We start from the raw sequence: 15,351 nt of genomic DNA, 5'->3' as shown, positions 1-15,351 counted from the left end.
GGGGAGCAACCAAGACCAAAAATAGGTAAATAAGTAGAAATGGCGTTTCGGCCAGTCCGTTGGGCTTCCAAGAATTACTCCTACACGTATAATACGAAGGGCGGTGTATGCCTTATGGCTGTTAGGGCTAATCTTACCCTACTACATTACTCCAACCATACCTCCTGACAGGAAGAAAACAAGGAGCTGGTGAATCATTCAAGTGACAATATGTTTGTTTCCTTGTAGTACAACATAGAGATGCGGCTGGATGCGTAAGCGATTCGTTGTAAAGCAGCACTACCGCCAACAAGGCTGCACATTGTTTCAGCCCATGTCGCCCAGTTGCCGGACCCTTCTAGAAGCAAGTCGAGAGATGAGTCAAGCAAGGTCGAATCTGAACATAAGCAGTAAGGGGGGGGGGGGACTCAAGGCGAGATACACAGGAACTGCATAGTGCGGAATAAGGCAGGCAATGAGGAAATCCGGCAAAGTGGACTCGACGGCATCGGGGACCCAAAGATGCATTGACATCTGAAACGAGAGATTGTTTGCCACTCTGGATGGCCAGTTATTCCTAAACACCGAGTCATTTTGAGTGATTGATAGTCAATCCATTAACCGCGATAAACCATCAATGATCGACCATCGACATGGCGACAAGTGACATTTCCGGTTGGAGGGCCCGGGTATAACCCCACCTTACCAACTGGGTAGACCGACAGTTAGGAATGGGGGAAAAGGAGGAGGTGGCGGAGATCGAGTTCACATCTTTGGGACTGATTCATGCATCTATGAGGGATATTGAGGGTTTAGCGTGAGGAGGAGCAGAGTACTCCGTCTTGGAGATAAGACGCAAATATTTGAAACGATCAGCTTATCTCTGGTATTTCGTCCATTGATACCCGTACTATAGGGATGCAACACATACTACAAAAGGAGATAGAATTAAGAAGCAAGGTTTTTCTTTTACTTTTTTCTAGAATATTAGAAATTTGGGCGGTACCTGTTGGTACAGGTGAAATTCTAATTTCAAATTTTTTTTTTTCTTTAGTGATTTCAATTAATCAAAATTAATAGAAAAATAAATAAAAAAGATGGAGTAAGAAAAGCAAAAGAAAAAAGGGACAACCTTCCAAAGGACATTAAAGTGCGAACCAAACATTCGAATGTTGTCACCGACTGGCTAACTGCCCCATTGGGTATAGTTCGCGCGGTGCAGACTTTCAACCTCAGGTTGTCGAAGATTTTCCCGGTTTTGCCAAAGCGAACGGCGGATCACGAATCATGGTTGAAGAGGCAAAAGATGGCAGCACCCGACATGCGGTTACTGCTCCCCCCCTAGTCTGCTCATCATCCGACCTTCTCTTGCTGTCATCATTCCCCCTTCAACTATCATACCTTAGACCCCTTTCGTTTTATCTTCAGCTGCTTTCTTGCGGTCCAGAAATGGATTCGTTGTCATTTAAGAGTCATAGATTACCATCGGACCTGAGGGCATTGCCATCTCCATCCTCAAGAATTTGTTCGCAGAGAAATGTGGTTCCGAGATGACTTTAACACACGCCGTGGTTCCATAACATCCTTCTCTATTTGTCCAGCACCACCATTCATCTCCACTCGGTGTACTCTGAGTAAGGCTTCTCTTTTTCCCTTTTCGCATTAATTCTTTTTTAATTCTTTTTGATTCGAAACTATTATTTCCCCTCCCATTTTTGACCTTACCTAAGGCCCAAGGGACCAGACAGAGTATGTGGACTTTGAGCCAATAGTAGACCGAAGCGTTTCACGGTCAGAATCAACGGTGAGCTTCACCTTTTTTCCTAAAAAAAAAAAAAAATTATCTAGTATTACTCGAAAGAAATATTCAAGAAAGAAAAAATAAAAGAAAAAGAAAAAGAAAAGGAGAAAAAGGAGAAAATTTGGTTTCTTCATTTAGTGATCTTATTTTAATTTGATTTCCCTTATTCAATTTATTTCCATTATTTATACTATATCTGATTCCCCGTCAAATTCTCTTGTGGTTTCCCCTCCCCCTCACGACAAGATTCTGATTACTTCTTCTGATTAGTGAGGCCCGCGTTGGTTGCTTAGCAGGTACCTTAGTGCTGGTAGGCTGCCTAACTTAGTGCTAAGTACCGCACTCTTCACTGTCCGCCATCTAGTACTCAGCGGCATCAGCGGCAGCTTATGCCTTGGATACTCAGCTTTCGGCCTTAAAACGCCACCCTTTTATTTTTCGATATTATCCTATGGGTACAAGTCAATAGGGCTGTCATCCATTCAGCTCTTCCAATTGTCATTGATTCGTTATTTCTATTTTTTTCAATATTATCATTATTATCACTTTCTCGGCCTCTTCCCTGTTGTTCTTTCTGGGGAAATCCCGCAGTACGCCGTCGTTCGCCCAAATTGAATGGGCCCAGAGTTTGACACTAAACCCAAGGTTCGCTCATCCACACATTGGAAGTGTGAGATCCCTCCCATTTACCCTTAACCTAAAGGTACAGACATCACTGCATTGGCTTTTTTTTTTTTTTTTTTTTTTTTTTTTTTTTTTTTTTTTTTTTTCTTTTTTTTTTTTTCAGATTGCCCCGATCCTTGGTTTCTGAGTAATACTGCCACTCATCGCTTCCGTTTTCTTCCTTTTGCCCCTGTGAATCACACTTCTTTGGCTTCTTTTCCTCTCTATCATTTTCTCCTCCCGTCTTCATACACGCTCTCCGATGCACCGGCCGAATATTTTCTAACCCACAACCATAGTCGACGGTTATCCCGCCTCAACCCCTCCATCCCTCCACCTGCGCTTGGTACGATCCGATCCCGGTCGGATCCATCTATCCGCAAACTTCCTTAGCTCGACATTTGTCCGCCGGTGTGAACAGTTCCTTTTTTTTTTTTTTTTTTTTTAACCTTTCTTTCCTCAACTTCGGCACATTGACCGGTCACCCGCACCATCCGCTACTTACAGTCTCGACGTGACCTATTGCGCTGTCTTCTTATCATCGACGTGTGCAAAGCGGAGGATTTCTTCGGTGTCGAATGGAACATAAACCATGGCTACTACTCAAAACGGATCTGAGTTACGTGGAGATGCTGGCTTGTTGAAAACCCAGAAGTGAGTAATGCGAGTCTCGCTCAACCCCACCGCTGGTCTAGAATGTGCACCTTTGCAAGATCGTTGAAATAAAGAAACTCGTGGTCTTTTTGTCTTGTTGTCTTGGGTCAGGTGGCAGAAAGAAAAAGAAAGAAAAAAAAAAGCCTTGTCTACCTGAAAGCCCTCAGTCCTAGCACCACTACCGCATGAGGCATTTACTTTTGTGCTTTGCTGTTCATAGATTGTGTCGCATTGGGTGGAAGACATTTGCACATTCATGTCAGCCTTAGCGTTGCCTTCTGGAAGAGGCCTGCAGCTTAGTGCAGCTTTAGCTTTCTTTTCGCAACTGGCCCGGTGTTGTGACTCAACTCCATGCCAGATTACGATCATGTTGCCTTTTTGATTAGAACCTCCCATGGCATATTACCACCACCATGTCATTATTTCTGTGTTTTCTCAAGCGATTCAATGCACACTTGCGGCTCTCATCCATGGCTAACCGCTCTGTCAGCAATGGTCTACAGGACGACGATAATCAAGATCAGATCGGTTCAAACAGTCCGAGTCCGTCCGGGATGGCTACTCCACAGCCCGAGTTCTCGGATAAGCGCCAGCCTTCCATTATGCACAATTTCTTCCAGGTTGGTGCTCCCCATGGTTTGCTTTACCCCACCAAATCACAGTTCTCTCCTTCTGAGACTGCTGCCTCCGCGCACCTGGTTCAGTCGAGCGCGTACATCACAGGGACACGGGATGACCGAAGCATTGGTCATAATTCCTCGTCTTCGGGGTCTTTTGTCATGATGGAGCGTGACGAGGCATCGGGGATGAAGTCTACAAAAGTCGAAGCAAAGGAAATTACACCAGAGTCTTTACCTCCCACGAATTTACCTACCCCCCCTTACTGCTCTGCATCTTCCCTGCTTCAGAAAGAGTCGGAGACGGCTGAGCTAGGGTCGTCAGCCCCAGAGAAAGGGATGGGTTCTATTTTCAATGCGCTGAAGAGCATTCTGTCTCCACCTGCAAGCGTTTCTCCTGAGCCTGCAGCTCGCCGTCATACGTCTCATCCAGTCTCCAGTGTCTCTGACGACCCAGTCCTTGCCACCCACTTCTCAAATCCCTCTCTCCCTCATACCTCTGACCCTATGTGTTTATCGGAAGTCCCCCTCCTCGAGCATGAGAAGCCACACGTTTCTTTGTCTTCTGAGAACCTTGCGAAGCTAACTGGGAATGTGTCTGATCTTGCACGTTTAAAGAATACCCCACCGCTTACCCCACGTGCAATGTCCAACGAAGGGTCCCAGACCGATAAGCCACCGGCTACATCGTTGCCTGAATCGACAGAGCCAACACAGCAGGCCGATGAGATGGACAAATCAACTGATGAAATCGCCGGAAAGCTTGAGGAAGCGTTTCCATCTCCAGCCGAAACTCCCCAACCGTCCGGCCCGCCAGTTGCCGCGATCAAGGGTAACTTATATGTGAAAATTTCAGAAGGCCGCGGGCTCAAGCCAGGATTTGATCCTTATGTTGTTTGCGTGTTCGAATGGAACGAGTGGATCTCCAAGAGCGCTCAGGACGAAGAAGAAGAGTCTATTGAACGACGCCAGAAGGAGCAGGAGCAGTCTGATCGCGACGCTGGGCGGCCGATGGCCATCCCAATGAAGAGCCGGCAAAGTAGCAACAATAGCTCCCTCGATGGTCCTGATCTTAGGGGACGGGCACCCGTGACCGACCCGCATTGGAACCACGAAGCCACCTTGTAAGCTTTTACTATTCCGCTCGCCCTCTCCGTCATTTTAGACCACCTCACTAATGTTATATCTTCAGCGATGTCTTTGGCGATCAGTCCGAAATTGATGTCTCAGTATATGACCGCAAAAACCAAGAGGCATTTTTAGGTCACGTGAGACTGTGCGTTAACCTCAAGGAAGACAACAGCCGGCTAGAAGGATGGTTCCCCTTGTCTGCTCGCGGCGCCGGTGACTCTGCAGTATCTGGCGAAATTTACATGGAAATGCGTTTTGAACATACGGAGAAGAAACAGGTGGGGCCGAATGATTTCCAGGTTCTCAAGCTTATTGGCAAAGGCACCTTCGGCCAGGTCTATCAGGTCAAGAAGAAAGACACACGCCGGATCTATGCCATGAAGGTTCTGTCGAAGAAGGTGATCATCCAGAAGAAGGAAGTTGCACACACTTTGGGAGAGCGGAATATTCTGGTTCGGACCGCTATGGCTGCCTCTCCATTCATTGTCGGTCTCAAATTCTCTTTTCAGACCCCGACCGATCTCTACCTCGTTACGGACTACATGTCAGGGGGTGAACTCTTCTGGCATCTTCAAAAGGAAGGGCGGTTCCAGGAGGCCCGTGCCAAGTTCTACATTGCAGAGCTTATCTTGGCTCTTCAGCATCTCCATGAGCACGACATCGTTTACCGCGATCTGAAACCGGAGAACATCCTTCTTGACGCTAACGGCCACATCGCACTCTGTGACTTTGGATTATCTAAAGCCAACCTCGCCCAGAATGACACCACAAACACATTTTGCGGTACAACCGAGTACCTAGCACCGGAAGTCCTACTCGACGAGCAAGGGTACACCAAGATGGTTGACTTCTGGTCTCTGGGTGTGCTCGTCTTTGAGATGTGTTGCGGCTGGAGTCCTTTCTACGCCGAAGATACCCAGCAAATGTATAAGAATATCGCTTTCGGCAAAGTTAGGTTCCCACGAGACGCGTTAAGCACCGAAGGAAGAAATTTCGTGAAAGGCTTGCTCAACCGCAATCCGAAGCATAGATTGGGTGCCAAAGCAGATGCCAAAGAGCTCAAGGAACACCCATTTTTCCATGATGTGGACTGGGAGGCTTTGTCCAAGAAACAGGTCATCCCACCGTTCAAACCGAAACTCAAATCCGATACAGATACGTCCAACTTCGATCCCGAGTTCACGAATGCCAACGCCACGTTGAACGACCGTGCAGCGGCAGTAGCAAATAGTTACATGCCAGCATCGACCCCGCTGTCCCCGGGGTTGCAAGCTAACTTCAAAGGCTTCACTTTCGTTAACGAGAGCTCAATTGACCATCATTTAAAGCATGAACCCACAGACCATATGGACGAGGACCCTGATACGTGGCAGCGTCCTCACCGCCCTGGGGGCTTTGACGATCACCGTATGACTGGTGTTCACAAGACTCACGAAGGCGGAGAGCCTGGAATCTTCAATGTTGATGACAATTTCGATATGTGATTATTTTGCGTTGCATGATATTGGAGTTGTGAAATTTCCTGCATATATTTATATGACATGTACATGGCTTTATTTTTATTTTTTTATTTTTTTTTTTTTGGAACAGGCCAAAACTTGGTTTGCTTTTTATCTGCATGCTGCAAGTGATTCGCGACCTAGCTGTTGGTACTTCTATATTTACGGATGTGAGGAAAGAAGGTCTGGTTTTACTTCTGACTACCATCCCAGTCTGGTGTTTTCCGTTCTCCACCATCCGGGTAGATGGGACAGGATATTGTTCTTGATTGAGATCTCGTAACCCGTTTGTTTTTCCTTTCTGCTTCGGGGTCTTGGGCTTATACCATCTATTTCGTTGTCTTTCTTCACCCTGCGAATATCCGACCGTTATCGTTTTCTTTTCTATTGATGGCCGACTTGGCGCCCTTTTGGTACGGTTGGCATGGCCTTACCAAACGCATTTTGGTCCGGTCTATGGGGAATACATATCTGGTACCAGACGCCCAGGAGATATGTTCTTGGGGGGTGGATGTAGCGGCGTTTTGCAGGCAGCATGGCGCAGGGAGGTACTTCGGTGGAGTTGTTGCATTGGGCGGAGATGCCTAGATAAATGAATTATGAAGTTTAATGCCTTGATCCGATCTAGTATACGCGTTCTGTGTTCTGGGAAATCGAGTAGGGCCTTTGAGATGAGCTGTTTCTAGCGCACTAGGATGTTTAGACTGGTCCTGCCTATAAATCTCTGCCCTGCCTTTCTTGGTTCAAAGAACCTTCTGGGCATCGCCACGTACATATGATATACATCATTGATGGCATACTTCATGTTCTACTAGGGTCTATTCCGTGTGGAAGTGACAGACAGATAAGAAGCCCATCGTCTATGACCGGGAAGCGCAACTCGTACATGACGTACGCACCATTTAAGCTTCTCGAAGGCGATTCTAGAGTGACTACGTAGCCTTGGTGAATACTGTACCCACTACAATCCTCGTACGCATATGGAAAGTAATTTTACTGCATCGAAGAATGATGGAAAAGATAAGAAGACTGCCAAGGGTAAGGCTGAAAGGTTATCCAGAGGACATACCGCCAGAGATCGTCATTGTTCAGTTATACACTATCACTTGCAGTTCTGGTACTCATTTACTAGTCATGTGGATGTAGGGAGGGGGAAGCCCTGATTGGGTAGCCTAAAGGGCATAGTCAAACACTATTACAATATTATCAACCAAGATGAGGTCATAGATGGGGTTTCGCTTGTGGTTTTTTGCTCCGCTAGTAAGTTCTTCTTTTCTTTCTTTTTTTTTTATCCCTGGTGGTGTTTTGGACTATTCGTATCCTATTTTTGGATGAAGGTGGTGGATTTAAGACTGCACCCGTGTCACGAGTTCTATGCCAACCACCCCTGCAGATATCTCTGCTCATCGGAGTTTTCCCGTGTAGGTTTCATAAATCAGGATCCATGTCAAAAACAATTCAATTGAGGACTGATAAGGGTACGATTGATAGGAGGATCTGCCGTCCAACTCACCTACTGAACCGCAGCACATTGTTGTTCTCTTTGCACCTGCAGAAGTGGATCAGGGTCTGTCCAACGGTCAACTATGGATACACTGTAAATGATGTGCATGGTGTAATTCTACTGTGAACTTTGAATTTCGAAGAAGCGGTGTCGACGCGGAGATCCGGCTCAAAATGTGGTTGATGTGATGACCCTGCGTTGCCCCTAAACCGATAACGGGGTAAAACACTACCTGCAGATTCGGCATCGTGCCTTTTTTTTTTTTTTTTTTTTGTTCTTGACCCACTCTGCTCGACTCAGGGATGGAATCCACTCCTACTGTGTACGTACGGAGTACGGAGTACGTACGAAACTTTTCCTTTTATCTTTCTACTCTTTTTTAGGTGAAACGAGTGTTCACCTTTCGCTGTTTTACGTGTGGAATTGTTATCGGACGGACTGACTACACGGAGAAGACTGCTGCTGTGCTGCTGCCCCACTTGCTCTTGAGGCAGGCCGATCTAATTATCAGTATTACTGTTTTCAGTAGGTGTAGAATCTTTAGGGCAGGTTAGTATCGGGCATAGTCGGCAGTAGGGTAAGATGTGATGATGACGGTGGGTGGGTGTTAGTAAGTGCGATTTGTGCCTCGTGGGGGTTCGGATGAATTGATTTTATCCACACAGCATGATATTGTATCCGGAGTGGCCATTGTCCATTCCAATTACATCTCTATCTATGTATAACATGGGAGTTTCAGCGTGATAGGTGGAAAGTGGGCACAACACTCCGTCCCGTAAAACAACTCCAGTCGATATTTATAGCGGTTTGAGATTGATACTACGTAGTATGTACGAGGGAAATTTATGGGCCATAACAGTATGACTCGAGGCCCCCAATGGAGACTACGGACCCGGAGTAATGTAGGATCAGCCAATCTCAGAGATTACTTTCAACGGCGAACCGATGGTTGGAGATGGACCCATTCGGTAGATGCGTTGATGCCTAGGGTTGCTGGTTGTAGTCTCCGTCAGGGGTAGGTATGTACATACAGAGTAGAAGGAGGCAAACTTTTGATTCTCTTTACGAGGCATGGTGACAATCGTCCTTCCTCTATTCCTTGGGTCGCTTCAGGTATAATGACTTAAGTAATAATGTAGGAGACGAGAAAGGGGGTTGGTGTTGGCATGACTGATTGATTGATGGGTTTTACTAAGGAGCTTACACTACGACTGTGTCCTGTGTCCACACTAAACCTATTGTAAAACCGAGCGCTGCGAACCGCCCCGAAAAGGGCTTAGTGCCCACTGTTCCTGACGCTAACCCTGACGGACCACCACCGCGCTATACCAGACACAGTTTAGGGGGACGTGCCCCATTTCACGCATACTAACGGAGAGAATGAATGATGCATCTCCATCTCTCTCGCGCTCCCCTTCAGGGCGATCGGAACGTCGTCATCAATCGCCCGATAACCATGGATGCCCATGTCGGATCGTAAGACAGCCTTCCATGGATTGATTCAATGAAAATAACTTCTTTCGTATTCTACGCGAACGGGCTAACCGATCAGAATTAGCAGCCACCCCAATATATGTTAACCCCCTAAACAAATGTGAAGGGAGGGAGTCTCATCATTACTCCTTTGGGTTTGACTTTGCCAATCCTCTTCGTCGAGGGAACTAAACTCTCCACCCCGAACACCTTAGCCCACGGCCTTCCTCCCCTTTTGGCTCTCCTGCAGTTTCCCTGGGGGACAATCCACGCCCTAGGATTCTTTTAGTCCGTTCGTTGCCCCTCTTGTCGTTGGTCCTGGATGACACGAGTTTCTCCGCTTTCCTCCGCAGCCTCGCGGTCATTTCTTAGCACGAGTTACAGGCATGGCTAGTCGGGAACACACGATCCTCATTCCCCTTGTGGGGACGATCGGCCCCCGACTGCCGTGCCATGTTCTCCTAGTTCCTGCCACTCTAAACTAAAGGGAGAAGTGGCGTGTCTGTGGTATGTGCTCCAAAGGCTAAGTTTCCCGTTGATGCGCCCCATCCTGAACGACTTTCCTGACGAACTGATTGGACTAGTCAATGATACGCTCTGTCCGTATTTCTTCAATCATATTGCGCGTTGCTCCCTCGTTTGTATCCTGTCTTCTTTCTGAAAATAGTGGTTCTCTTTCTTTTTCTCCTTGTTCCTTCGTTTGGTTGATTTTTCCCCTTCTATACGACGCATTGCTTTGCATCGCTCGCTACCAAAAGGATCTTAACACTGGATCGATCTGTATCGCCGCCATACATCCTAAACGAACAGCGAGCTTTCCGGTGGCCCATTCGTTCCCCACTCGGCCGCTTCTTTGCCCCCTTTCCCTTGTCACACGGTCCTCTTGTCTCACGGGCTTTCTCTCATCTACTACTAGATTTTTGTTGACCTGGTTTTGATACCTATCCAATGCAACATACACGTTCATAATGAGTATCATTGCCAGTAGACCCGACAGCGCTGCTATGCCCTATTCGCCAATTCCTCATCAGAATCATGGTTACAAAGATCCTTATACAGTGACGGTGCAGCCGGTCTCATCTCGCACGTCATCAATTTCCTCCTTTAAATCCAACTATAGTGTGTCGACAGCCCCGACAGTGTACTCCCCAATCTCGCCTAGCCCTTCATATCATCTGTGCGATTCTGCTGCGTCTTTGGATAAAATCTTGGAATCAAAGTTTAAACGTCTGCCGCTGGACGTGCTCGATAATGTCTTAAACCAACTAGAATCGTTGCATACTAGTTCAAATCAGCAGGGATGCTTGACATGCTACCAGCGCGACTTGCACGCACTGTCTCTGACTTGCCGGACATGGGAAAAGGTGGTTAGACCAAAGCTGTGAGTGAATTTTTTTTTTCCCTTTTTTTTTTTTTTTTTTTAGATCAGCGGTAGTACTCAAACTAGATATCAAACGCTGACCAAATGACACGATGCATTAGTTACAATCGTATCCATATCATTGGCAACGATTCCCCAGCCCAACTGAAGAAATATCGGATGAAACGAGGAAGCCGGTTAAAACTCCTTCGACGCACTCTCCGGGAAAGAAAATTGCTGGCCAACCTTGTCCTGGAACTTCGTGTCCCCCAAATGGATCTATTGTTCACACAAGGGAAACAGAGCACCCAATGGCAGGAGTACAGAGATTTGGTAGCGTCTGTCGTTATGGTCTGCCCCAACCTGGAACGGTTGTTGGGCTTGAGTATTCCGTATAACCACCAATTCGATCGGCTGACCCACGCATTATCTACACGACGAAAGCTGAAGGAACATACATGGCTTTTGGGTGAGGCAGTTGATGTTTCAGAAGAATCGCCTCGCGGCACCTCCTGTCCTGGAAGTCTGGGACCCTCGCAAATGTTCGAGTTCTTGGACTATCACGCCTCGTGGACAAACCTGGAAACCCTGATGCTATACGGAATTAGCGAGAGTAATGCCCTTGAGCCGAGCATCTTTCTGCGCATGTTCAGCCTCCTACCATCGCTACGAAACCTGTGCATTGCAAATTTCGACGCAGAAGCCTTCGGGGATAGCACTTTGCTATGCTTGCCGCCATTAGAATCGTTGCGCCTGGAGAACCTGCCCGGCGTTACTGATACAGGCCTATCGCAGTACACGTCGCGCACTGAATCTCATTCACTCAAGTCATTGGCCCTCGTTGAACAAAATATTGAATCCTTACTCGTGATCTCGAAGATCTTAACATCCTTGCCGCAGTTAGAACGGTTTAAAATCGTTCAGAATGACAAATGCCCCACGTTAAATAGCGATGGGATTATCTTCCAGCCGTTGTTCGCCTCATCTACTCTCAAATACCTTCATTGGGATGTTGCTTGTCCCAATCCCAACACTGCCCTGACTAGGCTTGATTATGCGCCATTTGTGAAACCCCCGAGACATATCAACACACCCAATTCTCATCTCGCCCAAAGCATCCTTTCGGACGGGTTTCCTCAGCTTGAGGCGCTCCGTGCACCATCCGATATAGAGCCGCCTGGTGTTCTGCAGGCTGTGTGCCGGCCCATTCCCAAAGGGCAGGCTCTTCTTCAGCCCGATAGGTATAGTCTCCCTCGCAGTTCCCATGGCTCTGTTAGCATACGACCAATGGCCTTACCGGCGGGAAATAACCTCACCTCGGCTCGGATACGAGCTCAGACGTTCATTGATATGGCTGCGAAGGATATGGAAACTGGAATGAGGGTACTCGTCACTGATCATTCTGACGATTATGTGCCAGACAATGCCTTGGAAGACATGTCGGACGACGATTTGGAGATGGAGATGGACGACTCTGTGGAATGGGGTTCACCGGAGCGGTCGAGACATGATAAGTTACCTGAGAATCACGACGGACCTGTTACCGTGTGTGACTTTAGGATGCCCGCTTACATGGGCCGAGTGGGCAGCCGGAGGAAGGGGCGAGATGTGTCCATTCCACGGTTCATCCTGCGCCCTGATGTACAGGGACAAGAAGCTGATGGCGGCTTGGTTGGCTGGAAGCACGTACTGGCCTCGAACCAGTCCTTAACATACGCCGCAGGAGTCGGGGTACACTGCTTCGGAAATAAGGGCAACACCAGCCCACTCCCTGAGGAGCCTCCATCTCCTGCATCGACGACTGCCAGCCGCTTTGGCTTCGGAGGCATCACCAGGAGCTCGACATTTGGCTCGAGCCCCAACACTCCCATGACACCTTCGACACCCATAAGCCTCTCGTCGCCGACGGCACTTCCGTGGGACAAGGACACCTGCACCGGTTCCTGGAATTATAGCCATAAAAACGGCCGAGATTGGTGGTTCCACATGGAGCGGGAATGCCCGGGGAATACCAAGCTCATCGACGTCAAACAGCTGTTTTAGCCGGGTTAACGATTCGCGCTCCATTGAAGCGATTTCACGATTACACCACTAGTCTTACGCCCCAAACATGTCTTTCAATCTTTCTCTCTTTCCAAAAAATGAGCATGCAGGGCTCATGCAATAAAATTGCGCGGAGATGGCGTTATGGATGAACAACGGAGGAAATTTTCTTTTTGATATTTCGAATACCTTGGAAAGGTCTCACTTTTCTTCCCTCTTGAACTTGACTTGCGTTCACCCAGAGTGCAACGATTCCTTCTATTGCTAATATGAGCACATACACCCAGACGTGAGAATCTCCGTCATACTGCACATATTTTTCTTTACATGTTTTTCTTTTTCCTTTTTTTCTTCTTTTCTATCTCTTTCATATAAGGCGCATCTACCGGATAAGGACGGAAATAATCTGGGACACGGGTATCTAATTGGGTGGTGCTCGGTTATATCTTTTGACTATACCTTGTATTCTTTCGTTTTTCTTCTTTGTCCTGATCTTGTTACTCGATAAGGAGCTGTACATCGCCATCTGTATGTATGTATGTATGTTTCTATGTACATGGACTAGGTCACTACTGTAGGTCTACTATAATGCTTAGTGTTATTACGATTAATATGTGACTAGGTTGTCTTCTTTAAGATTCTCGACTGAAATACTCTTCTAGATATAATAACTCCCTAGAGTTTTCCTGGTGCTCTCCTATTCTTTATTCTAGTTTGGTGGTCGTAGATAAGCTGACAATCTTTATTGTTGGCACCCCTCAATTCCGGTACCGTTACCCTATTAGAGCTGGGCTGAATTTCTAACTAATTTAGGTCTGCCCGAGGCCAGTAAGAGAATAAGATCCTGGTATAAATCAAGGCAATTAAACACCCTCTCTCTAGGTGACTAATCTATCTGGCCAAGAATATCCTTATAGCTGAGAGAAGTAGAACACTAATAGTCTAAAATGCTATCTGTCTATTGCTATAGTTGTGTCAGCGTCTTTGTGACTATAAACAAGAGTAACTCGGTCAAACGCAAAAGCTACTGTTTATAAGAGGTAACTGTACCACGGTGAAGGCGGCAATATTAGTATTTAAAGATCCTCCATTGACCTAATTGAGTGGTCTGGAGGAAACCAACTGTGTTTGGGGGAAAAAAAAGAGAGACGTAAATATATCCTGTTAAGTCTGTTTCCTGTTATTAAGATGGTTCGACTTTTTGCTCCTAGAAACTAAAATATCTTTGGATATACTAATCCTCACAGTTCGTTGGACCAGTAATACGCATCATGATTCGTCAACGATTCAGACACTGATTCCACAGTTTATAGAACTGACAACCTCAATACAACGAATTAGAAAAAGACTTTACAGTCATGAATATATCTGGAAGCATACCAACCCTCACACGACTACAAAGTAATCGATCCCGACTATGACAATATTCTCATCGTGACCCTAAAAACGACAGCGTTGTCAGACCCAAAGACTGAGCCAAAGGCGACCCGAGTCGAAAGCTTCCTCAAAACATCTTACTCTCGCATCGAAATACTTCAAAGGGAGGTTAAACTCGCCATGGGCTGAAGGGGAGGAGCTCAAACAAAAGGGAATAGTCGAGTTGAACATTCCCGACACAGACCTAGAGGCAGGCATTTGAGGTGGTTCTTAATCTGATGCATTGCCGTACCAAATCGGTCCCTCGCGAAGTCGACCTACCACTGTTAACCCAGATAGCCGTCGTTGTCGACTACTTTGACTGCCGTGAAGCTCTTAGGCTGTATTCCAGAGTCATGGGTAAACAAGTTAAGGGCTTCCGTCCTAGCTCGTTTTGTGCAGATGCCACAAACTGGATTTTTATCACCTATGTCTGGTACATTTGATACACGCCCATTCCGAAAAGAATCATAGGTGAGAGACACCGAGAGTCCAAACCCATAGGAATTGATTCTCATATATATATATATATATATATTTAGATGGCATCAACAGCGCACGAATCGATACCTTGACGAAGATGCTCAAGATCCTAACAGATTGTCAAGAACGGCTTATGGGTCCTGGAGTTATCTGCACAGTATCATCGATTAGAGTACCAGAGCGGAAATTGAAAGCGCTGCAAGATCACTCAATGGACTCAGTATTCCAAACGTCTTGTAGTCTCCCCCTTCAAGGTCTGCACAAATACGGCGTGATGCGTACTCGGGCTAGGACTCGGATTAACAGTTCAAATCGTAGTCATTTACTCATTGCACAGTGGAAGGATACGAAGCCAACGTTTGGATACCAATTTCACTGAACTACATAGCTAGGGTTTTCGTTTTATATGAAATAAACATAAATTAGCTTCAATATGGTACGATGGAGAGCTAGCGACTTATATCCGCATCTCTTCTATTAATGCCTAAAAATATGTCAACCGAATTCTGGAAGATGATCTATACTATTATTTACTACCAATCTGCCTTCAGTGGCAAAACAAGGAGATATCTCCAAGGGTTACTCTGGTTATAGAATGATGTGGATGAATGGCTAACAAACCCAAATGTAATTATGTTTATTTATCTAGGCCATTAACCGACCAAACCAGGACATGACATGCTAAATATTTCGAAATTGACTTTCGTTAGGAACCGATACGTAGATAC

At 46.5% G+C, this 15,351-nt stretch overlaps 2 protein-coding genes across 2 annotated transcripts; both read left to right on the top strand.

Annotated features, from left to right (window-relative positions):
- Window positions 1–3,567: 3,567 nt before the first annotated feature.
- On the top strand, window positions 3,568–6,329 carry schA (serine/threonine protein kinase SCH9; the record flags this gene model as incomplete). Its single annotated transcript, XM_032056734.1, has 2 exons — window positions 3,568–4,838; window positions 4,907–6,329. 2 exons carry the CDS (start codon window positions 3,568–3,570, stop codon window positions 6,327–6,329), a joined length of 2,694 nt encoding a protein of 897 aa, XP_031918019.1.
- A 3,847-nt stretch (window positions 6,330–10,176) lies between these two features.
- Window positions 10,177–12,935, top strand: BDV38DRAFT_175360 (uncharacterized protein). Its single transcript, XM_032051997.1, has 2 exons — window positions 10,177–10,702; window positions 10,804–12,935. Exons 1-2 carry the CDS (start codon window positions 10,290–10,292, stop codon window positions 12,722–12,724), a joined length of 2,334 nt encoding a protein of 777 aa, XP_031918018.1. The 5' UTR covers window positions 10,177–10,289; the 3' UTR covers window positions 12,725–12,935.
- The last annotated feature ends 2,416 nt before the right edge of the window (window positions 12,936–15,351 follow it).

This window comes from Aspergillus pseudotamarii, assembly GCF_009193445.1.
Source record: "Aspergillus pseudotamarii strain CBS 117625 unplaced genomic scaffold BDV38scaffold_6, whole genome shotgun sequence".
Classification (NCBI taxonomy): domain Eukaryota; kingdom Fungi; phylum Ascomycota; class Eurotiomycetes; order Eurotiales; family Aspergillaceae; genus Aspergillus; species Aspergillus pseudotamarii.
This window is presented reverse-complemented; position numbering and strand designations above follow the sequence as displayed.